This window comes from Oncorhynchus masou, chromosome 10 (genome assembly GCF_036934945.1).
Source record: "Oncorhynchus masou masou isolate Uvic2021 chromosome 10, UVic_Omas_1.1, whole genome shotgun sequence".
Classification (NCBI taxonomy): domain Eukaryota; kingdom Metazoa; phylum Chordata; class Actinopteri; order Salmoniformes; family Salmonidae; genus Oncorhynchus; species Oncorhynchus masou.
The window spans coordinates 44,264,465-44,287,271 of record NC_088221.1 but is presented as its reverse complement, the minus strand read 5'-3'; the positions used below and the strand labels follow the sequence as shown (position 1 = coordinate 44,287,271).

General features: G+C 42.2%; 2 protein-coding genes across 2 annotated transcripts; both read left to right on the top strand.

The window, feature by feature from the left end:
- The first annotated feature begins 3,795 nt into the window (after positions 1-3,795).
- On the top strand, positions 3,796-5,660 carry LOC135547663 (26S proteasome non-ATPase regulatory subunit 12-like). The gene has a single exon (XM_064976853.1). The coding sequence runs from the start codon at positions 4,433-4,435 to the stop codon at positions 5,234-5,236; it is 804 nt and encodes a 267-aa protein (XP_064832925.1). The 5' UTR covers positions 3,796-4,432; the 3' UTR covers positions 5,237-5,660.
- Positions 5,661-6,125: 465 nt separating this feature from the next.
- LOC135547662 (NADH dehydrogenase [ubiquinone] 1 alpha subcomplex subunit 10, mitochondrial-like) lies at positions 6,126-18,208 on the top strand. Its single transcript, XM_064976852.1, has 10 exons — positions 6,126-6,320; positions 6,718-6,886; positions 7,172-7,387; positions 7,611-7,697; positions 7,931-8,052; positions 11,042-11,109; positions 11,238-11,292; positions 12,952-13,037; positions 13,202-13,310; positions 17,136-18,208. The coding sequence occupies exons 1-10, from the start codon at positions 6,246-6,248 to the stop codon at positions 17,202-17,204; spliced, it is 1,056 nt and encodes a 351-aa protein (XP_064832924.1). The 5' UTR covers positions 6,126-6,245; the 3' UTR covers positions 17,205-18,208.
- The last annotated feature ends 4,599 nt before the right edge of the window (positions 18,209-22,807 follow it).

Genomic DNA, 22,807 nt, shown 5'->3' with positions numbered 1-22,807 from the left:
TATTTAAAGTTAATATTCTGTTAAAGCTGCAATATGTAACTTCTTGGGCGACTCAACCAAATTCATATAGAATTTATTATTAGTGTTACAGATCTGTCAGTCTCATTGAAATCAAGTCTAAGAAGTGTCTGACCTGTTCTATGTGAGCTATTTCTATTCTTCCTGTTATTCATTTCAGTGTTTGCGTCTTCTCTACTTTCAGTTTTGTACACCAGCTCCAAACAGCTGAAAATACAATATTTTTGGTTATGGAAAATACACTGCTCAAATAAATAAAGGGAACACTAAAATAACACATCCTAGATCTGAATGAAAGAAATATTCTTATTAAATACTTTTTTCTTTACATAGTTGAATGTGCTGACAACAAAATTACACAAAAATTATCAATGGAAATCACATTTATCAACCCATGGAGGTCTGGATTTGGAGTCACACTCTAAATTAAAGTGGAAAACCACACTACAGGCTTATCCAACTTTGATGTAATGTCCTTAAAGCAAGTCAAAATGAGGCTCAGTAGTGTGTGTGTGGCCTCCACGTGCCTGTATGACCTCCATACAACGCCTGGGCATGCTCCTGATGAGATGGCGGATGGTCTCCTGAGGGATCTCCTCCCAGACCTGGACTAAAGCATCCGCCAACTCCTGGACAGTCTGTAGTGCAACGTGGCGTTGGTGGATGGAGCGAGACATGATGTCCCAGATGTGCTCAATTGGATTCAGGTCTGGGGAACGGGCGGGCCAGTCCATAGCATCAATGCCTTCCTCTTGCAGGAACTGCTGACACACTCCAGCCACATGAGGTCGAGCATTGTCTTGCATTAGGAGGAACCCAGGGCCAATCGCACCAGCATATTGTCTCACAAGGGGTCTGAGGATCTCATCTCGGTACCTAATGGCAGTCAGGCTACCTCTGGCGAGCACATGGAGGGTTGTGCGGCCCCCCAAAGAAATGCCACCCCACACCATGACTGACCCACCACCAAACCGGTCATGCTGGAGGATGTTGCAGGCAGCAGAACGTTCTCCACGGCGTCTCCAGACTGTCACGTCTGTCACATGTGCTCAGTGTGAACCTGCTTTCATCTGTGAAGAGCACAGGGCGCCAGTGGCGAATTTGCCAATCTTGGTGTTCTCTGGAAAATGCCAAACGTCCTGCACGGTGTTGGGCTATAAGCACAACCCCCACCTGTGGACTTCGGGCCCTCATACCACCCTCATGGAGTCTGTTTCTGACCGTTTGAGCAGACACATGCACATTTGTGGCCACAGTGCTCCTCCTTGCACAAAGGCGGAGGTAGCGGTCCTGCTGCTGGGTTGTTGCCCTCCTACAGCCTCCTCCATGTCTCCTAATGTACTGGCCTGTCTCCTGGTAGCGCCTCCAAGCTCTGGACACCTTCTTGCCACAGCTCGTATTGATGTGCCATCCTGGATGATCTGCACTACCTGAGCCACTTGTGTGGGTTGTAGACTCCGTCTCATGCTACCACTAGAGTGAAAACACCGCCAGCATTCAAAAGTGACCAAAACATCAGCCAGGAAGCATAGGAACTGAGAAGTGGTCTGTGGTTATCACCTGCAGAACCACTCCTTTATTGGGGGTGTCTTGCTAATTGCCTATAATTTCCACCTGTTGTCTATTCCATTTGCACAACAGCATGTGAAATTTATTGTCAATCAGTGTTGCTTCCTAAATGGACAGTTTGATTTCACAGAAGTGTGATTGACTTGGAGTTACATTGTGTTGTTTTAGTGTTCCCTTTATTTTTTTGAGCAGTGTATATTTCACAGCAGTTTAGATGGTACAATGATTCTCTACAAAAGCGAACTATTCGAATTTTTGCCACCAGAAAATGTTTGGAGCGATTTCGGATAGTGCAGTTTCAACTCATACCAAAATAATGTTGTTGACTCATCCTATACTGGTATTTGTGGTCAAAACACTTTAAAAAACCCCGCCACCTGTGGAATGAGTTTTACACCCTTGGGTTGTTTCGAGCAATCCTCAAGCTCTTAACATAACTTCTCCGGTCAGAAGATACTGTAATTAAACAGCAGGGAGCAGGTCTCGAACCATCGACCTTCTAGCCCGAAGTCCAGCGCACTATCAACTGTACCGCAAAAGCATGCTCAAGCGGCCGACTCGATATCCGCGATAATAAACCCAGGGTCATTACAATACTATCGTAGATAGGCGCGAAAGTAGTTAGCGTCTATGGATGGTGTATCTTGATCACATCTGCTGAAATGTAAATTGTGTTCGTTTGAAGTACTGTTGTACTTATAGACCAACAGCAGTGGTGTAAAGTACTTAAGTAAAAACATTTTAAAGTACTACTTAAAACCTCTTTGGGATAGAGGGCAGCATTTTCACTTTTGGATAAATAGCGTGCCCAATTTCAACTTCCTGCTACTCATGCCAAGAATATATGCATATTATTAGTAGATTTTGATAGAAAACACTCTGAAGTTTCTAAAACTGTTTGAATAATGTCTGTGAGTATAACAGAACTTATGTAGCAGGTAAAACCCAGAGGACTAACCATTCAGATTTTCTTATTTTTTATGTCACTGTCTATTCAATGAGTTTTCATTGGGAAACTAGATTTCTAAGGCACTTGTTTGCAGTTCCTTTTCGCTTCCACTGGATGTCACCAGTCTTGGTTGAGGTTATTCCTTTGTGTAATGAAGAAGTACGGCCATCTTGAATTTGTGTCAGTTGAAGTGTACTTTTCGAGAAGGCCCCTGATTGGAAAAGTAGCGTGAGGTTGTTGTCTTCCTGTATTGAACACAGATTGTTTTGGCAAAGTTTACAGGTAACTTTTGAGACATTTTGTAGTGACGTTGCACAAATTGGAAGACATTTTGGATATATATCGACGGAAATAATCGAACAAAAGGACCATTTGTGATATTTATGGGATATATTGGAGTGCCAACAAAAGAAGCTCATCAAAGGTAAGGCTACTCTCTCTTTGTTTACTGTTGTGCTATCATCAGATAATAGCTATTTTATGCTTTCGCCGAAAAGCCTTTTTGAAATCTGACATGGTGGCTGGATTCACAACGAGTGTAGCTTTAATTTGGTATCTTACATGTGTGATTTAATGACTGTTTGAATTTTATAGTATTTTATTTTAATTTGGCGCCCCTGCATTTTCAATGGAAGGGGGGACATTTGCGTCCCGCCTATCCCAGAGAGGTTTAAGTAGTTTTGGGGGGTATCTGTACGTCACTATTTATATTTTGGACAACTTTTCCTTTTACTTCACTACATTCCTAAAGAAAATAATGTACTTTTTTACTCTATGCATTTTCCCTGACTGACTGAATTACTTGATACATTTGTAATGCTTAGCAGGACAGGAAAATGTTCCAATTCATGCACTTATCAAGCGAACGTCCCTGGTCATCCTTACTGCCTCTGATCTGGCGGACTAACAAAACACAAATTACTTCCTTTGTAAATTATGCCTGAGCATTGGTGTGCCCCTGGCTTTCCGTAATTAAAAATATATAATATAAAGAATTTTAAATGATTTGTACTTTTACTTTTGATACTTAAGTATATTCTAACAATTACATTTACTTTTGAGACTTAAGTATATTTAAAACCAAATACTTTCAGACTTTTACTCAAGTAGTATTGTACTGGGTGACATTCACTTTTACTTGAGCCATTTTCTATTAAGGAATTTTTACTTTTACTCAAGTATGACAATGGCTACTTTTTCCACCGCTGACCAACAGCATAACCTTGGTGTGTGCATAGTTGAAGTTAGAAAAAAGCTCTTAGCACTTAGCAGACATTTCACTTGTCTATTCGCCGTAGTATTCAACTTACGATGTCGGAAAACATGTCAGCAGAGGTGGAGCGATCAGAAAGATCAGATGGCAAGCTTGTGAAGATGGAGATTGACTACAGTTCAACTGTAGATACACGTCTACCGGAGTGTGCCAAAATGGCAAAAGAAGGTAGGCTGCAGGAGGCCGTTGAAAGCCTCTTGTCGCTGGAGATGCAAACAAGAACGGCTTCTGACATGGTGTCAACCTCCAGAATCCTGTTGGCCGTTGTGCAGATGTGCTATGAAGCGAAAGACATGGATGCCCTGAATCAAAACGTCATGCTGCTCTCTAAAAGGAGGAGTCAGCTCAAAGGGGCTGTTGCTAAGATGGTGCAATAATGTTACAAGTATGTAGATAACGTGACCGACCTGACCGTTAAGCTGAGACTCATTGACACACTACGCACAGTGACCGCTGGAAAGATCTATGTGGAGATTGAGCGAGCCAGGCTGACAAAAACATTGGCAAACATCAAGGAGCAGCATGGCAAAGTCAAAGAGGCCGCAGCCATCCTCCAAGAGCTGCAGGTGGAGACATACGGCTCCGTGGAGAAGAAAGAGAAGGTGGAGTTCATCCTGGAGCGAATGAGACTGTGCATCGCTGTCAAGGACTACATCCGCTCCCAGATCATCAGCAAGAAGATCAACACCAAGTTCTTTACAGAGGATGGCACCGAGGAGTCTAAGCTGAAGTATTACAATCTGATGATCCAAGTAGACCAGCACGAGGGATCCACCTTGTCCATCTGCAAACACTACTGTGCCATCTATGATACCCCCTGCATTCTGGAGGATAGCTCCAAATGGCAACAGGCCCTGAAAAGTGTTGTTCTGTATGTGATACTGGCTCTCTACGACAACGAGCAGTCAGACCTGGTGCACAGAATCAACGAAGACAAGAAATTGGAAGAAATACCCAAATACAAGGACCTCCTGAAGCAGTTCACCACCATGGAGCTAATGCGTTGGGCCTCCCTGGTGGAGGATTATGGGGAGGAGCTGAGGGAGGGCTCCCCCGAAAGCCCGGCCACCGACGTATTCAACTGCTCAGAGGAGGACGAGAAGAGGTGGAAGGACCTCAAGAATAGAGTGGTGGAGCCCAATATAAGAATTATGGCCAAATATTACACAATAATCACAATGAAGAGGATGGCTGGCCTCCTGGACCTCTCCATTGACGAGTCTGAGGAGTTCCTCTCCAACCTGGTGGTGAACAAGACCATCTGCGCCAAGGTGGACAGGCTAGCCGGCATCATCAACTACCAGAGGCCAAAGGACCCCAACGACCTCCTCAACGACTGGTCCCACAAACTGAACTCCCTCATGTCCCTGGTCAACAAAACCACACATCTCATCGCCAAAGAGGAGATGATACACAAGCTGCAGTGATGAGGACCGAGTGCATGGTTTTCATAAAAAAATTAAATGTTCTTCTGAATTTATATTGATGAATGAACCGTTATTCCAATGTCAACTACTCCAATTTTTGGAATAACAAATACCACATCCCTTTCTGTTTCTTACGGTCAGCAAAGTTGAAGCATTTACAATAAACAAGTCTTACGGCCATATGTTGTTACTATCTCTTGTCCCACTGATGTAATGCAAATTACATTGTTTAGAGTGGTCTCCCAAGTTAATCTACTACAATCTGGGCATGTACTTTGTTCTAGAACCTAGACCACAGAGGGGCATACACTGTTAATGTTTTCTCTCCTGTTCCAACTCTCTTTTTCATGTAACCGTCATAAGGGATTTAGTGTTAGAGCATTTGCGTGCAACTTGCTGTATTAAAACATTTACTGTAAAAAAAGTTTAAGTTAGAAAAGAGACAGTAGCTTCTTCTTCTTTGGTATCATGGTGTTTGCACGTTTTGTTTGTGCATGCCACCACCTACTGGTAGTGTGTTCGATCACGTTACATTTGTGATACAAAAATAAGAAATTGCACCAACCAACCAACCCTACACCTATATAACAAACACTATTTCATCAAAAGAAAAACATCTCAAAAACGTCTTATAACACTTCTGCGGAAAGATATCATACACCCATACTTCTCAGCTGCCACCTACGTTCATTAAAAACCCAATACAGACTACACCATTCCACTACTTTGATCCTATCTGCTTCTGCACCATGCCAACGGCCGGGGAGGACGGGATACCACCTATTAACACACCCTGTAACTCTTCTAAACGAGACAGTAGGTAGATCATATTGAACATTTGAAATTCCTCTTTTTCTTTCAGGCAATTCAATTGCACACTATTGATGACGTCAATATTAAGCGACTACGGGCAACAACAAAAAACTCCCGACGCGTTATTGTCGCTCCTCGAAGGACTATCAAATAGAGCGATTTGGGAGACGATTTGTGGTTCTGGTGGAAAATAACCATGGCGGTACGGGTGCTCCAGTTGGTCCTCCCCTCGGGGATAGCCGTGTTCAAAATAGGGACAACTATTCGGACGGTAAGGTTGTAAAACGAATTGCCAAAATGCTCTCTCGCGCAACGAAGGGCATCAAGTTCACAAGCTTTGGTACAAGGACACCAGAACAACAATCCTAATGCTAACAGATTTTTGCAGTGTTTTGCGTCTGTCAGCAACTATTCTGCAATAATGTATTGTAAATAATTAACAGCTAGCTTCATTTAACTCAAACAAGATGTCTAGCTAGCTAAATTAATTAGCTAATGTTTACTAGATGAGCTCAGAAGGTTGCCTGGTGGACCAGCCATTACTGGTTGATCTTAGTCAGGACAGGACAGAAGCATGACATTCACATGCTCATTCTATTGACACTGAGTACATTTCAATATTTGATTTGTGAACTACTGTTAATTGATAAACATATTCTGTATTTTAGGCTGGTATTCACACAAGCTCAGTAAGGAACCTGCGGTACGGTTGGTGGGCATATGCACTGGGCGAGAGGACAACTCCAAGGTTCAAGGAGAACAGCAAGATAATCTCCATTGATGGCAACCTGGCCTCAGGAAAGGGGGCACTGGCCCAGAATCTGGCTGAAAAGCTGGGTAATGATCAGGCTGTTGTCAATGCAGTTATTGATGTCGAAACTACATGTTTATTAGGCTTTATAAGTTGTTAGGTTAGAAGTTGATAACGCCAATCATCTGCATTTTTATGACTCATTTGAAGCGCATATCAATGTGGCGTAGTTTTGGTATTCTCTGGTAGTACCAACATTTTTCTATTTTTAATCCCTTTCCTACCTGCTGGGACAAAACAGAAGGGCACAATGACCCCCCCCCGCCCCCATTGTAGATTGACAACATTAACACGTTGCCTGATGTCTGTAGGGATGCTGTACATGCCCGAGCCTGACACGCACTACTTGGACAAGATGACAGCGGAGAAGGCACCTCTGCCAACCGCCTTTAATGGTAACTGCAGCCTGGAGAAGTTCTACGGAGACCCCAAGGCTGCTGACGGGAACTCCTACCGGCTGCAGGCATGGATGTACCTCATGAGGCTCCTGCAGTGGTCAGACGCCATGGAACACCTGCTCACCACAGGTATGGCTGGTTGGCTAAGGAATGCGCTCACATATCACACAAAAAAATTACAGCAAGATTGTGTTAGGCTATTGGGGAAAAACAACAGACATTTAGCTCTTGACCTTAAGTGTTTCTGTAGTTAAATGAATGCCTAGTGCTATTCTAAATGTCTGTTTGCATTTAGATCTTAAACAAACATTATTCTATTCATGTTCTTGCCATGAACTTTCTCTCGCTCCAGGCCAAGGTGTGGTCTTAGAACGCTCCCCCTACAGTGACATGGTGTTTGTGGAGGCCATGTTCAAACAGGGTTACATCAGAAAGCAGTGTAAGTACTGAAATCCCTATAACAAGGGTGGAACAGATCTGAATAGTCTTTTTGAATTGTTATGAATCGGATCTGGTTTAACACCAACTTGACAATGCCATGATATTGAAAGGTCATTAGTGTTTTCAATAAATAAACGGGGTGAAGAAGCTTTTTGCTGTATGTCACCATAAATAACATGGGGGCAATTTACATTGCTGAGGTCGATGTATCTTGTATGTTCTGTAATGCAGGTGTTGACCACTACAATGAAATCAAAGGTATCAGCATCTGTGAGTTCCTTCCCCCCCACTTGGTCATCTATGTGGACATGCCAGCAGAAGAAGTGCAGAAGAAGCTGAAGGCATCAGGCAAGGTAGTGAGAAAAAATATCAGCCATACTAACCTCTTCTTGACATATAGTCTGTCTGTGAAAGACCATCCGTTATGTAGAACCTGTGGAATGTGACTGTTTATTTAACCAATTTTGAGACCTGTCCAAAAAGTATTGTAAATTGTGTGAATCACTGGCACTGCTACAAGTTTTTCATATATTGATTTACACTTCAGTCCAATCAGAGACCCACAACTTTGGAAAACTGATCTAAAGTATGACTCAAATCAGGCGAGTTGAAAATAGCCTAGGTTTTAAGTACTGATGACTTGTCGTTAACACTACTCTAAGACTCCATATGTAACTTGATTTGCACCAGATTCCTCCAACCCTCCGTGATTATCTTTAAAGAGGGGATTATTGCTAGGGCCTCAATGCTAATAACTACCAGGCTTTGTGAGGCTCGACCGCCTGCCCGCCCGCCTGCCTGCCTGCCAAGTGTGAGAGGTGCTAAATAGGCAGCGCAGGCTGGAAAGCCACAACTCATTTCTGTAATTGTGACTGATTACCAGAGGCATTTGGCAAATTACAAATTCAAATTAAGAACATCATTCTCTGTTTGTGACAGGCTGAGCATAGTCTTTTTCTGTTTCTGAAATAGATCACAACTGCTGTAGAGACTTTGAGACAAGCTTAAAATGCTTTTAGTTTAAAGCCCCAACAACATCACATGTTCAGGCTAGCAGTCGACCAATTATGATTTTTCAATACCGATGCCGATTTCTTGGAGGACCAAAAAAAGCTGATGCCGATTTTTTTTAAATATATATTTATAATAACAATTGCAACAATACTGAATGAACAATGAACCCTTTTATTTTAACTTAATATAGTACATACAATCTATTTAGTCTTAAATAAATAATGAAACATGTTCATGTTTGGTTTAAATAATGCAAAAACACAGTGTTGGAGAAGAAAGTAAAAGTGCAGTATGTGCCATGTACAAAGCCAACGTTTAAGTTCCTTGCTCAGAACATGAGAACATATGAAAGCTGGTGGTTCAATATTCCCAGTTCTTCAATATTCCCACGTTTACTTTGTAGTTATTATAGGAATTATGACATGTCGACCATTTCTCTTTTTTCTCCATTTGTATTTAATTTACCTTTGACTATTGGATGTTCTTATAGGCACTTAGTTGATAGGCTTGAAGTCATAAACAGCGCTGTGCTTCAAGCATTGCTAAAAGCTGCTCGCAAACACAGTAAAGTGCTGTTTGAATGAATGCTTACGAGCCTGCTGTTACCTACCACCGCTCAGACTGCTCTATCAAATATCAAATCATAGACTTTATTATAATAAACAAACAGAAATACGAGCCTTTGGTCATTAATATGGTAAAATCCGGTAACTATTATTTCAAAAACAAAATGTTTATTCTTTCAGTGAAATATGGAACCATTACGTATTTTGGTGAACTGGTGACAACCCTAAGTCTAAATATTGCTGTTACATTTCACAACCTTCAATGCTATCTCATAATTATGTACAATTCTGGCAAATTAATTCCGGTCTTTGTTAGGAAGAAACACAGTTCGCAACAAGCCAGGTGGCACTAACTGTTGCATATACCCTGACTCTGCTCGCACTGAACGCAAGAGAAGTGACACAATTTCCCTAGTTAATATTGCCTGCTAACATGCATTTATTTGAACTAAATATGAAGGTTAAATAATATATACTTCTGTGTATTGATTTTAAGAAAGGCATGGATGTTTATGGTTCGGTACATTTGTGCAACGAATGTGCTTTTTTCGCGAATGTGCTTTTGTTAAATCATCACCCGATTGGCGAAGTTGAAGTAGGCTGTGATTAGATGATAAATTAACAGGCACCGCATTGATTATATGCAATGCAGGACAAGCTAGTTAACCTAGTTATATCATCAACCATGTGTAGTTAACTAGTGATTATGTGAAGATAAGTTTAAAGCTAGCTAGATACTTACCTTGGCACCTTGCAGCCACAAGGTCTTTTTGACGCTGCACTCGTGTAAGAGGTGGTCAGCCTGCCACACAGTCTCCTCATGGAGTGCAATATAATCGGCCATAATCGTCGTCCAAAAAGGCAGATTACAGATTTTGTTATAAAATCGGCCATAATTAATCGACCATGACGATTAATCGGTTGACCCCTAGTTCAGCCATCAGTTTTAAAGCTGTTAAAAAAGCAAATGTATGCTGCGTATGAACTTATGCTATTCAATGTTTCGGATGCATGTTAAATAACCTAATGTCTTGTTCAGGCTATATGCCCAAAAGCTGCACTGTGTTTTAGGGTTTAAGCTTAATAGTGGTCAATACAGGAATGAAATCAAACTGAAGCCTGGATAAGAATACGAGGGTTGTCCTTGGCATAGATCTGTATCCGTTCCCACTGAACCATTTGATAGCGTGTGCCAAGAGTATTCTCAAGTTAGGCCTCATTACCTTTCTGCTCTACAAATCAGATCATTGAAGGTGAGAATGTGTTTCAACAGCCGTTCCAAACCGTTCTTCGGCTTGTTGACCACTTTGGGTGTTCCACTTGTTAACTTCAATCCATTTAAGGCACTTGCACTAAGCCAGTGAATTGTGTTAAATGTGGTGTAGTTATTTAAACTTTTCAAATAGCCTATTTACTAATGTGTGTTGTTCCTGTCTTTATTCATCTATCCTGTCTTACCCTCAGGATGTGCCCCTACCCTATCTGAAGAGCAATGAGGATGTGTGTTGTTCCTGTCTTTATTCATCTATCCTGTCTTACCCTCAGGATGTGCCCCTACCCTATCTGAAGAGCATTGAGGACGTGTGTTGTTCCTGTCTTTATTCATCTATCCTGTCTTACCCTCAGGATGTGCCCCTACCCTATCTGAAGACGTGTGTTGTTCCTGTCTTTATTCATCATTGATGTGCCCCTACCCTATCTGAAGAGCAATGAGGATGTGTGTTGTTCCTGTCTTTATTCATCTATCCTGTCTTACCCTCAGGATGTGCCCCTACCCTATCTGAAGAGCATTGAGGACGCATACAAGAAGACCTACCTTCCCAAAATAAGGTTGGTGGACTACAAAGCTGTCTATTGAAGGGAATACTATGCTCGATACCTCTGCGATGACCCCATGGATGGCTCATCATGCTGTTTGACGTTTAACCTTTTTTTGAGATAGTTTTTCTGTATTTCAGTGAGAATGCAGAATTGCTTGCTTATGATGCAACGCAGGCACAAGACATCGAGAGGGTAAGAAAATGTGTGACTAGAGGCCAGGGATCGCCATCTTTCCCTTGTCAAGATGACTTGATGTGTATCTATACTGAACAGAAATATCTGAATGCAACAATTTCAACGAGTTTACTGAGTTACAGCTCATGTAAGGAAATCAGGCAATTTAAATAAATTCATTAGGCCCTAATCTATGGATTTCACATTACTGGGCAGGGACGCAGCCATGGGTGGACCTGAAAAGGCATAGTCCCACCCACTGGGGAGCCATGCCCACCCACTGGGGAGCCATGCCTCACCCACTGGGGTGGAGGTCCTGGGCTGGCGTGGTTACACGTGGTCTACGGTTGAGGGCAGTTGGATCATGCCGTGTAATGATCATCATATCGATCCCGTTAGCGGGATCTAAGCCATAAGATTAATCAGCTCCTTAATATGCCATACCTGTCAGGTGGATGGATTATCTTGGCAAAGGCTAAATGCTCACTAACGGGGATGTAAAACAAATTTGTGCACAAAATTTGAGAGAAATAAGCTTTTTGTGTGTATGGAACATTTATGGGATCTCTTATTTCAGCTCATGAAACATGGAACCAACACTTTACATGTTGCTTTTATATTTTAGTTCAGTAATAGATACATGGGCTCTGATACGATACAGGAACGATACGTTTTAGTTTGAAAAGATTTGGTTTGATTTTAGAGGAATTAATCGATACAATTCGATGCACGAACATTTGTTGCATTGACACATTCATTTTTCCATTCTGAGTTCAAATCTGCTTCTGATTGAGCTCATGAGCTGGGGCTTCTCTGAGCTGGATCTGTGTATGGTGTGTGTAGTCACCTGAGCCATAAGGGACACTGGGCATCTAACACTATCAGTTAGGGGGGGCGACAATGTTTTGCTTTTTGTCCTCTACTACTTATGCTCTGAAATCACCATCTTGCAGGACAGGCACTCAGATGCAAGCAATTAGTTCATGATTTAGTGACGTCATTCCTTACAAAGCTGTCCCACAGCTTCACCACAATATTGCATCGGCACCGAAGTATGGCAATAATATTGTATCGTTGAGGACCCTGGCAATTCCCAGCCTTATTACATTGGTTGTCACTCAAAGAATAAAGCCTAATATTGCGCAAGCCATTTTGCCTACATTTGAATGCTGAAGGTGACCTGCAGATGTGCCAGATCAGGAATAGGCTTACCTCTCATTGGTCAGTGCACACGAAGCTGCGTACAGATTGACTATGATACAAATATTGCCTGGGGTTGTTCGGCATGGAAAATGACTTGTAGATCAATGGCTGCCAAAATAATTACATGCTTAGTTTAACACTGAAGGAGAGGACACCGTTGTCACAAAATATGAGGAAATTTCCGAAGGTAGAGAGAAGGTAATTTGAGCATTTAAAAATATTTTTTGCGATGCATAACATTTGAATCGATTTTTCTGAACAATGCATGCTATATTTGGATCAGTTTGCGTTTACACAGACTGATGCACTCATATCTTAAACCTATAAAATGGGACCGACATGAATCGTTGCATCCCTATTGGAGATATGAGAACACAAACATACTGTTTATTTTATTTTATAGGCCTATCCAATCCCTCACAAAATCCTATTGTCAAAATAGACTTAAACAAAAATAATGTATCTCATATACAGATTGCAGAAGACATTGAGGACTTGAAGTTCGAGAAAGGACCTTGGGTAGAACAGGATGACGTCACATTACACTACATGAGAATGCTGTAAGTAGATCCACTTCATTTGTTCCCTAGATGTGTAGCCCTGAAACTAAGTGTTGTCGCTACATTCCTGTCACATTTAGAACATGGGTAGGCCTATATAGTATATTTTGGAGCTCTATAGGCCTTCTCATCAGCCTGCTGTTTTCCTGCCTCTCTCTCCCCAGGGTGGAAGACAAGATGAGGGTGGCAGACCTGACCCTTGTACCCAACTTCCTCCCTGAGGTCACCATCGGCGCTCACGAGTATGACGCAGGCTACTATGCCTTCAAATCGGTAAGGGAGAAAAGCACTCTACTTATCTTATGATATACGATGACCTGATATAACCAGACCACTTCTCTCATTTTTTTTAACCTTTATTTAATTCAGCTAGTCCGTTAAGAACACATTCTTATTAATAATGAGGTCCTACCTGGGAACAGTGGGTTAACTGCCTTGTTCAGGCGCAGAACGACAGAATTTTACGTGGATTCGATCCAGCAACATTTTGGTTACTGACCCAACGCTCTAACCACTAGGCTACCTTCCGCCCCTCTTATGACCTTGTGGTGCTAGATCACCTGATATATCTACACTACGAGAGAAGTGGAGAATAATGAGATTGGACCTTAACCGTGCTGGATAATGAGATTGGGCCTTAACCGTGCTGGATAATGAGGTTGGACCTTAACCGTGCTGGATAATGAGGTTGGACCTTAACCGTGCTGGATAATGAGGTTTGGGCCTTAACGTGCTGGATAATGAGGTTTGGGCCTTAGCCGTGCTGGATAATGAGGTTTGGGCCTTAGCCGTGCTGGATAATGAGGTTTGGGCCTTAGCCGTGCTGGATAATGAGGTTTGGGCCTTAGCCGTGCTGGATAATGAGGTTTGGGCCTTAGCCGTGCTGGATAATGAGGTTTGGGCCTTAGCCGTGCTGGATAATGAGGTTTGGGCCTTAGCCGTGCTGGATAATGAGGTTTGGGCCTTAGCCGTGCTGGATAATGAGGTTTGGGCCTTAGCCGTGCTGGATAATGAGGTTTGGGCCTTAGCCGTGCTGGATAATGAGGTTTGGGCCTTAACCGTGCTGGATAATGAGGTTTGGGCCTTAACCGTGCTGGATAATGAGGTTTGGGCCTTAACCGTGCTGGATAATGAGGTTTGGGCCTTAACCGTGCTGGATAATGAGGTTGGGCCTTAACCGTGCTGGATAATGAGGTTTGGGCCTTAACCGTGCTGGATAATGAGGTTTGGGTCTTAACCGTGCTGGATAATGCGATTGGGTCTTAACCGTGCTGGATAATGAGGTTTGGGCCTTAACCGTGCTGGATAATGAGGTTTGGGTCTTAACCGTGCTGGATAATGAGGTTTGGGTCTTAACCGTGCTGGATAATGAGGTTTGGGCCTTAACCGTGCTGGATAATGAGGTTTGGGCCTTAGCCGTGCTGGATAATGAGGTTTGGGCCTTAACCGTGCTGGATAATGAGGTTTGGGCCTTAGGTTTGGGCCTTAACCGCCGTGCTGGATAATGAGGTTTGGGTCTTAGCCGTGCTGGATAATGAGGTTTGGGCCTTAGCCGTGCTGGATAATGAGGTTTGGGTCTTAGCCGTGCTGGATAATGCGATTGGGTCTTAACCGTGCTGGATAATGAGGTTTGGGTCTTAACCGTGCTGGATAATGAGGTTTGGGCCTTAGCCGTGCTGGATAATGAGGTTTGGGTCTTAGCCGTGCTGGATAATGCGATTGGGCCTTAACCGTGCTGGATAATGAGGTTTGGGTCTTAACCGTGTTGGATAATGAGGTTTGGGCCTTAACCGTGCTGGATAATGAGGTTTGGGTCTTAACCGTGCTGGATAATGAGGTTTGGGTCTTAACCGTGCTGGATAATGAGGTTTGGGCCTTAACCGTGCTGGATAATGAGGTTTGGGTCTTAACCGTGCTGGATAATGAGGTTTGGGTCTTAACCGTGTTGGATAATGAGGTTTGGGCCTTAACCGTGCTGGATAATGAGGTTTGGGTCTTAACCGTGCTGGATAATGAGGTTTGGGTCTTAACCGTGTTGGATAATGAGGTTTGGGTCTTAACCGTGTTGGATAATGAGGTTTGGGCCTTAACCGTGCTGGATAATGAGGTTTGGGTCTTAACCGTGTTGGATAATGAGCTTTGGGTCTTAACCGTGCTGGATAATGAGGTTTGGGCCTTAACCGTGTTGGATAATGAGCTTTGGGCCTTAACACTACTCCTTGTCACCCTTTTTATTTTAGTTTTTTTTTTGTGTAGTATTTTCCTTCTCCCTCTCTTCTGGCTTGTGTCCGTCCACAATGTTTTTTCCTCCATCATAAACTGAAATGTATAGAATGATAGAGATGCCAGATGTGGAATATTCTCATGTATCTAATAGTCATTGGTATCATTGTTGCAGGAAAACATTCTGTTCTGACCTTTAAAGTTTATTGACTGGAGATGAGTTGTCTGGCTGCTGCTGTAAAGTAGGGGTATATAATGTGCTACAGGGTCTTTTGGGCTGACGTTTTGTATGGTGTGCATTATCATACTAGAACAAGTGGGAGGATAAGCATGGGGTAATATGAACTATGGCGAGCTTAGGTTGTCTATATTTTCTCCTCCGTACTTATGTTATGTTGACAAAGTTCACTTCTGCTGAAGTGCAGGGTAGGATTCTGCAATAGAGCATGTACTGTGTTTGACAAAACTAGGAATTGATAGGGGCTTGTCTGGGGATTCATTTAGGTTTCGGCAGGTAAAAAAGTTGAACCGCAGATGCCAAGAACCCAAAGTAAACAAAATAAAACTTGAATGCCTCTCCAATATTGATATTTGCAATCAAACACAACTTCTCCAATCTTCAATTGTATTTGAAGCTGTAAATAAATGTCTTTTTTTTAGCTTCTTTGGCCGTCTGATAACAGTACTGGATAAGAGAAGCCATGTAGGACTCTGTTAACACTAGACACTTTTTTTATTTATTTTTATTTTTTACTCGTACTCACAAGACTAATGGTGTAGCGTGGCCCGGGTGACAGAGAGCGGCGTGGCTGTATCACATTAGCAGTAACTAATGCAGTAACTTATCACATTAGCAGTAACTGATGGAGTAACTAATGCAGTAACTTATCACATTAGCAGTAACTGATGGAGTAACTAATGCAGTAACTTATCACATTAGCAGTAATTGATGCAGTAACTAATGCAGTAACTTATCACATTAGCAGTAATTGATGCAGTAACCAATGCAGTAACTTATCACATTAGCAGTAATTCCTACCGTGCTGTTATCCAAGTCTCTGGGGTGATGAATTGCAATGCGACACAACACTTTGTTTTACCATTAGTCTTTACTATCATCCCATGTCCAAGGGATAGATGAGTCTTGAGTGGCTAGTTCTTCAAAGCTTAAGGGAATAAGTAGGCCCGGCTCCTTAAATCATAGAACTCTTAAACATGCCCAAGTGTCCTGTGGAATCTCACTTGTCTCTTCTTACCCAAACAATTCCCACAACTGATTTTGGACTTATGATTATTGAAACCCCTTGCTTTGGCTTAGTTTTAATGATTTGTTTTGTAAAGTGTATGCTATGACTTTCCCCCTTCTTCAGAGGGTTTCAGAACATGTCAACTATGACCCAATTGATTTAATTCCATGCTCAGTATTAAAGGGATACTTTGGGATTTTGGCAATGAGGCCCTTTATCTGCTTTCCCAGAGTTAGATGAACTCATGGACACCATTTTTATGTATTTGCCTGTGGTTTGAAGGACATTGCTAACTAGCGTTAACTAATGCTAACTAGCGTTAACTAATGCTAGTTAGCGTTGGCTCGCGAAACTACCTCTAACTTCCTTCATACTGAACATGGAGACAAAAAAATGGTATCCACAAGTTTATCTGACTCTGGGGAAGTGGATAAAGGGCCTCATTGCCAAAATCCTGAAGTATCCATTTTAAGTTGTTTAATTTTAGCCAACCTGTCTGTTTCTTGCGATATATTTTGCCAACTATTCCAGGTAATACAGCCCAGTGTTAGGATGCCTAATAGGCTATTTCCCCTGTCACTTCTCTCCATATAATTCAATTCACAAACGTTTCTTTTCTCTCCAAAAGCTCCTGGGAAAGAAGTATGCTGACGGTTATAACGCAGATATCGGCGATAAGAACATCTGGCTGAAGTGATTGTGGGCCTGACTACTCTGGAGCGGATTGGTGTAGATGAATGTTTCCTTCCTCATTCCCTCCCTCACGCACCTGCTCACTCCTCGCTATGGGCAGAGAAGTCTAAATATGGGCTCATCCATTTCATCCGATCAGCAACGTTCTCTTCTGTCTATGTATCAATGAGAAATTGTACGCAATTAAAAACTTTAAAAAAAAAAAATTGAAACTTTTTAAAATGGCAATGTTTCTTCATGTTTATAATATGCATCTAGCTTTTTCAAGAACGATAATAGCAATTAGGATGAGCTGAAATATCTCAAGTCATATTACCGACTTTTATTCAAGAAACTTTCAAGTTTGCTGTCCCAGTTTAAGCGACTTGCATCATTATAATGTGTCCTTTTAGTCTTTTCTGTAGCAGATGCTTCAGTGACTGACTCAGTGCCAATTGAGGTGTTACAACCCCATGGGGGCTCTGGAAGCAGGTAGCCAATTCGGTAGGACTTCACAGTGTGCCTGTTGTACCGAACGTGTCTGTTGCAATGAAGTGGCTCACAAACCAATTGGCTTCCAGCTGTTCTATAGCTGCATATCAGACACAATGCATTTATAAATAACGTGTATAAAATGTGCCTCGGCAGTTATGATATATGCATTAAGGACAACATACTTTTGCTTGCATTTCATGAATGGGAAGGATTGTGTTTCATACAGATGAAGGTTCAGGTGCTTCTTATTTCAGTCTCGTGGTATTGTTAGGTTCTTAGAGTAAAAACTCAGATAATAAGTAAAGCTCAAACCAAGTTTATTCACACACTGGGTTATACAGCTGCATATGACAAAGACATGGTTCCACCAGCGCATATATATATACACAGTGTATTACAGCTGTAATCGCAGCAAAAGGTGGCGCTACAAAGTATTAACTTAATGGGGCTGAATAATTTTGCACGCCCAATTTTTCAGTTTTTGATTTGTTAAAAAAGTTTGAAATATCCAATAAATGTCGTTCCACTTAATAATTGTGCCCCACTTGTTGTTGATTCTTCACAAAAAAATACAGTTTTATATCTTTATGTTTGAAGCCTGAAATGTGGCAAAAGGTCGCAAAGTTCAAGGGGGCCGAATACTTTTGCAAGGCACTGTGTATATATATATATAATATACCCCAATTTTGGGGAAGTATCCTCCTTTCCTCTAAACATGACATCTTTATTGCTCGGCAGAACTTTAGTGATATCTCTTCTTCCTCACTTTATCTGACCTCAGCCCCAAATTCCTCACTTCTCCCAATAGGATCCCTGATGTCTACCGATAACATATTCTGACAGTATAAATGTTCCACATTCCCCTCTCTCCTTCGGTGACATGAATAGGGATACTTAATATTTTCAAGTTTAGAACTCGGAACCCATCCGTGTGGATCAGATAAAGGGATTATCCAGAGGGCTTGACATGGTCAAATTGACTCAGCCAAAAACATATATAAATTCAGATTTATTATTGAACCAGAACATAAATTGTTATTTCTGGTTGTTTATCAAAGTTAGCTGGCTAAATAATTGATCCTGAGATATAGTATACCCCCTTGTTGTTCAGGTAAAAAAAAAAAAACACAAGAACAATTCCTCTCTCTTTTCACAGATTGACTTTAAGAGCCTGATTGCTATTAATTTACCACCAGCTGACTCTTCAGCATTTACTCCCCCCTATCTCTCTCTCTCTCACACACACACACCCAGCAGTATTTACACACCTACACCACTGTAGCTCAGTGCAGACAGACGACAGGGTGCTGTTACTCTCTGACAGAGAGGAGCAGAGCCGTAGGCTGGGGCAATTTGACGCTGTCCTCTACCAAAGTGTTAATTGAAAAGACAACATTAAGAACGTTAAAGGAGCCCTTGTCGACCTCACCTTAAAAGTGTCATTGTGATCTGTTAGTGAAGCTCTGCTGCTCTTTCCTGTGCAAATGGTTCTAGCAGGTGAAACCTTTCAATGAACAAATGCCTCCCTCCCCTGAGTCCATTTTTACATGGGCCACTTTGAAATCAATCAACAGTAGGCTAGTGATTTTCACAGCTCATGAGAGAAGCAAGAGTTTGGTAATTGCCATTATAAAACGAGTCTCATGACTTGTTATAGGATGTCACGGTCACAGTTGAAATCCATTTTACAGAACTCTCTTATGGCGGCTCAGATGGATCATTTTACACAGCGAGACACCAACCATGTGCAAGAATTGGAAAACACATTCAAAAGGGCAACTGGAGGACGAAGAGTAAGCTGCATCATGACGATAAAAAATAAGTTAAACTTCTAGAAGGTTATGGCCTACTTCTTCAGTACATTTTATCTGTGGCTATAAACCATTCAGCTGAAAATATATTTAATTAAGTCCAACTCTGAAAACTGAGTAGCACAGTTCATGTGGTAGTTCAGTTTGATCGTTTCGCCATATGATGCCATCTTTGGCCAGTCTGGACTCTGGAGTCAGTTTTTGGTCCCACTGGCTCGGTTGTCTAAGCCTGAACACACTGACCAAATCTGTAGAAATCGCTCTGGCTCTGCGAGAGAAGCAGTGAAAATGTCTCTTTATTTTCTCAGCTGGAGGAGCTAGCGTCTCGTAGTAACTCATCAACACCTGATTGCCAGTACTGATACATTACTGTGAGACAAGGGGAAGTTTCCAATTACGCACATCCTGCTGATAGATCCCAACGGCATTCTTGGGTCTTGGACTTCATATGATACTTTCTCCCAATTGAATTAGTGTAATCGACAGTTTGAATCAAAGAAACCAACGTTTCTTGGTCCAATGCTAAAATGCTCTCTGGTTTCAATGGTTTCTATTTCAATGTTTTCTTATGTCAGTAATTTCTTTGGATTTGTGAAACATGGAACTGCATTTTTTAAGTTTTTCTCATCTTTTCAATTTCTTTGTCAGTTGACTGCGAGGGAGATTTAGGATTATGAAGCACAAACCAGATTAGGTGCCGTGGCCTCAGTCGAGATGGTTTGTAGTTGCACTGTAAGAGAGAAGGCTCAGTTTCAAAAGGGGGCACTGTTGTGCCACTGCAACAGTCCCTTTTCTGTCTTTGATATGCATACTGTGGTGTGTCATTTTTAGTCTCCGTGCTTTTGTCCTGGGTGCAGTTGATGTCAAGAAGCTTCTATTATGACATCAGCATTTTAAGAATATACATTTTTAATGTCCTCAGAGGGACTTATCCAGCAGTTGTTGTTGGAAGTTCTTTAGTCTTTGATTTGAGAGAATATTCAGGATGCTAATATATAATATAAATACTTATATGTCTGCTGCCAGTATAATAGGCTATAATAGCAGAGGTATATGATATTATCAGAATCTATAAATTGTAATTAATGTAATAAACAATGCAATTAATTGAAAAGTAATACAACATTGATTTAATTAACATCTGTCCAGAGCACTTAAATGAACAATATTTTCCATGATCATCCATCAATGCTCTTTAAAAAACAAAATCATGCCAATAAATCAATATTGCTCACGTGTTGTAGTTTAAGGATAAATACTACTTTCTTGGGATCCACCAACGTGGTTCTTCTGAATGGACTAAAATCTGTTAGTTGTGTAAGTCAGAATGAGTCACTCATAATGATTGGACAAGCTTTACATCTTAGCTGATACCAAACATTCCAAACAGATTTGTGCTCCCCCTCATTTAAAACAGCAGTCACATTGACAGTCAACCTCAAGGAAGTTTATATTCGCCTGAGACCCCATATTCCTTCACTTACAATTTGGATCCAACAGACTCTATAATATGTCTACAGTGCATTCGGAAAGTATTCAAACCCCTAGACTTTTACAAATGTTGTTACATTACAGCCTTTTTCTAAAATTGATTCAATTGTTTGTATTCCTCATCAATCTACACACAATACCCCCATAATGACAAAGCAAAAACAGTACTTTGTTGAAGCACCTTTGGCCGTGATTACAGCCTCAATTCTTTTTGGGTATGACGCTACAAGCATGGCACACCTGTATTCTTCTCTGCAAATCCTCTCAAGCTCTGTCAGGTTGGATGTAGAGCATTGCTGCACAGCTATTTTCAGGTGTTTCCAGAGATGTTCGATCGGGTTCAAGTCCGGGCTCTGGCTGGGCCACACAAGGACATGCAGAGACTTGTCCCAAAGCCATTCCTGCATTGTCTTGGCTGTGTGCTTAGCATCTTTCTGTACTTTGCTTTGTTCATCTTTCCCTCAATCCTAAATAGGCTCCCAGTTCCTGCCTTTGAAAAACATCCCCACAGCATGACGCTGCCACCACCATGCTTTACTGTGCCAGGTTGGTGCCAGGTTTCCTCCAGACGTGACACTTGGCATTCAGGCAAAAAAGTTAAATCTTACTTTCATCAGACCAGAGAATCTTGTTTCTCATTGCTTGAGAGTCCTTTAGGTGCCTTTTGGCAAACTCCAAGCGGGCTGTCATGCGCCTTTTACTGAGGAGTGGCTTCAGCCTGGCCACTCTACCATAAAGGCCTGATTGGTGGAGTGGAAGGGAACTGAGCGATTGAGCAATCACCCCCAGGACAAGGGGAAGGGAACTGAGCGATCAACTCTAGGAGAGGGAGAAGGGAACTGAGAGATCACCTCTAGGTGAGGGAGAAGGGAACTGAGCGATCACCTCTAGGAGAGGGAGAAGGGAACTGAGCGATCACCTCTAGGAGAGGGAGAAGGGAACCGAGTGATCACCCCCAGGACAAGGGGAAGGGAACCGAGTGATCACCCCCAGGACAAGGGGAAGGGAACTGAGCGATCATCTCTAGGAAGGGATTCCGAAGGCAGAGGACAAGGTAGATGCAAGCCACCAGGGGTTGGAGAACATAATGAGCAGGTCAAAGCATCTGACACAGCAGAGTAGCAGGGTGTCAGAAGAACAGTCTAGCAGTGTGTCAGAGGAGCAGGGTAGCAGGGTGTCAGATGAACAGGGTAGAAGGGTGACAGAGGAACACTGTAGCAGGGTGTCAGAGGAACAGGGTGGCAGGGTGTCAGAGGAACAGGGTAGCAGTGCAGTAGGGTGTCAGATGAACAGGTCAGCAGGGTAGCAGTGTGTCAGAAGAATAGTGTAGCAGGTTGTCAAAGGATCAGTACCTCTTAAATGTGAATGAGATGGACAGCTGCCACCGCGGGGGTAAGGGACATGGGAGTCTCAATGACAAGTCAATCATGAAACCTACACATTTCAAATGACATGCTCCCTCCCCCTTTTACAGCCCCTCCTGCACTGATTGAAAGGGAAACTTCATCATTCAGGCTGGTTCAACTATATAAAGACTTGAAGAGAAGATTTACTCCACGCGTGTGGGTAGCACACGTTGGCATGCATGCACAGATCATCTTCTGAGAAGAGCTATTGTATATTCAGAGCCAGTTATTATTAGTAGGAACAGTGTAGCAGGGTGTCAGAGGAATAGTGTAGCAGGATAGCACGGTGTCAGATGAACAATGTAGCATGGTAGCACGGTAGCAGGGTGTAAGAGGAACAGTGTAGCAGGGTAGCACGGTAGCAGGGTGTCAGAGGAACAGTGTAGCAGGGTAGCACGGTAGCAGGGTGTCAGAGGAACAGTGTA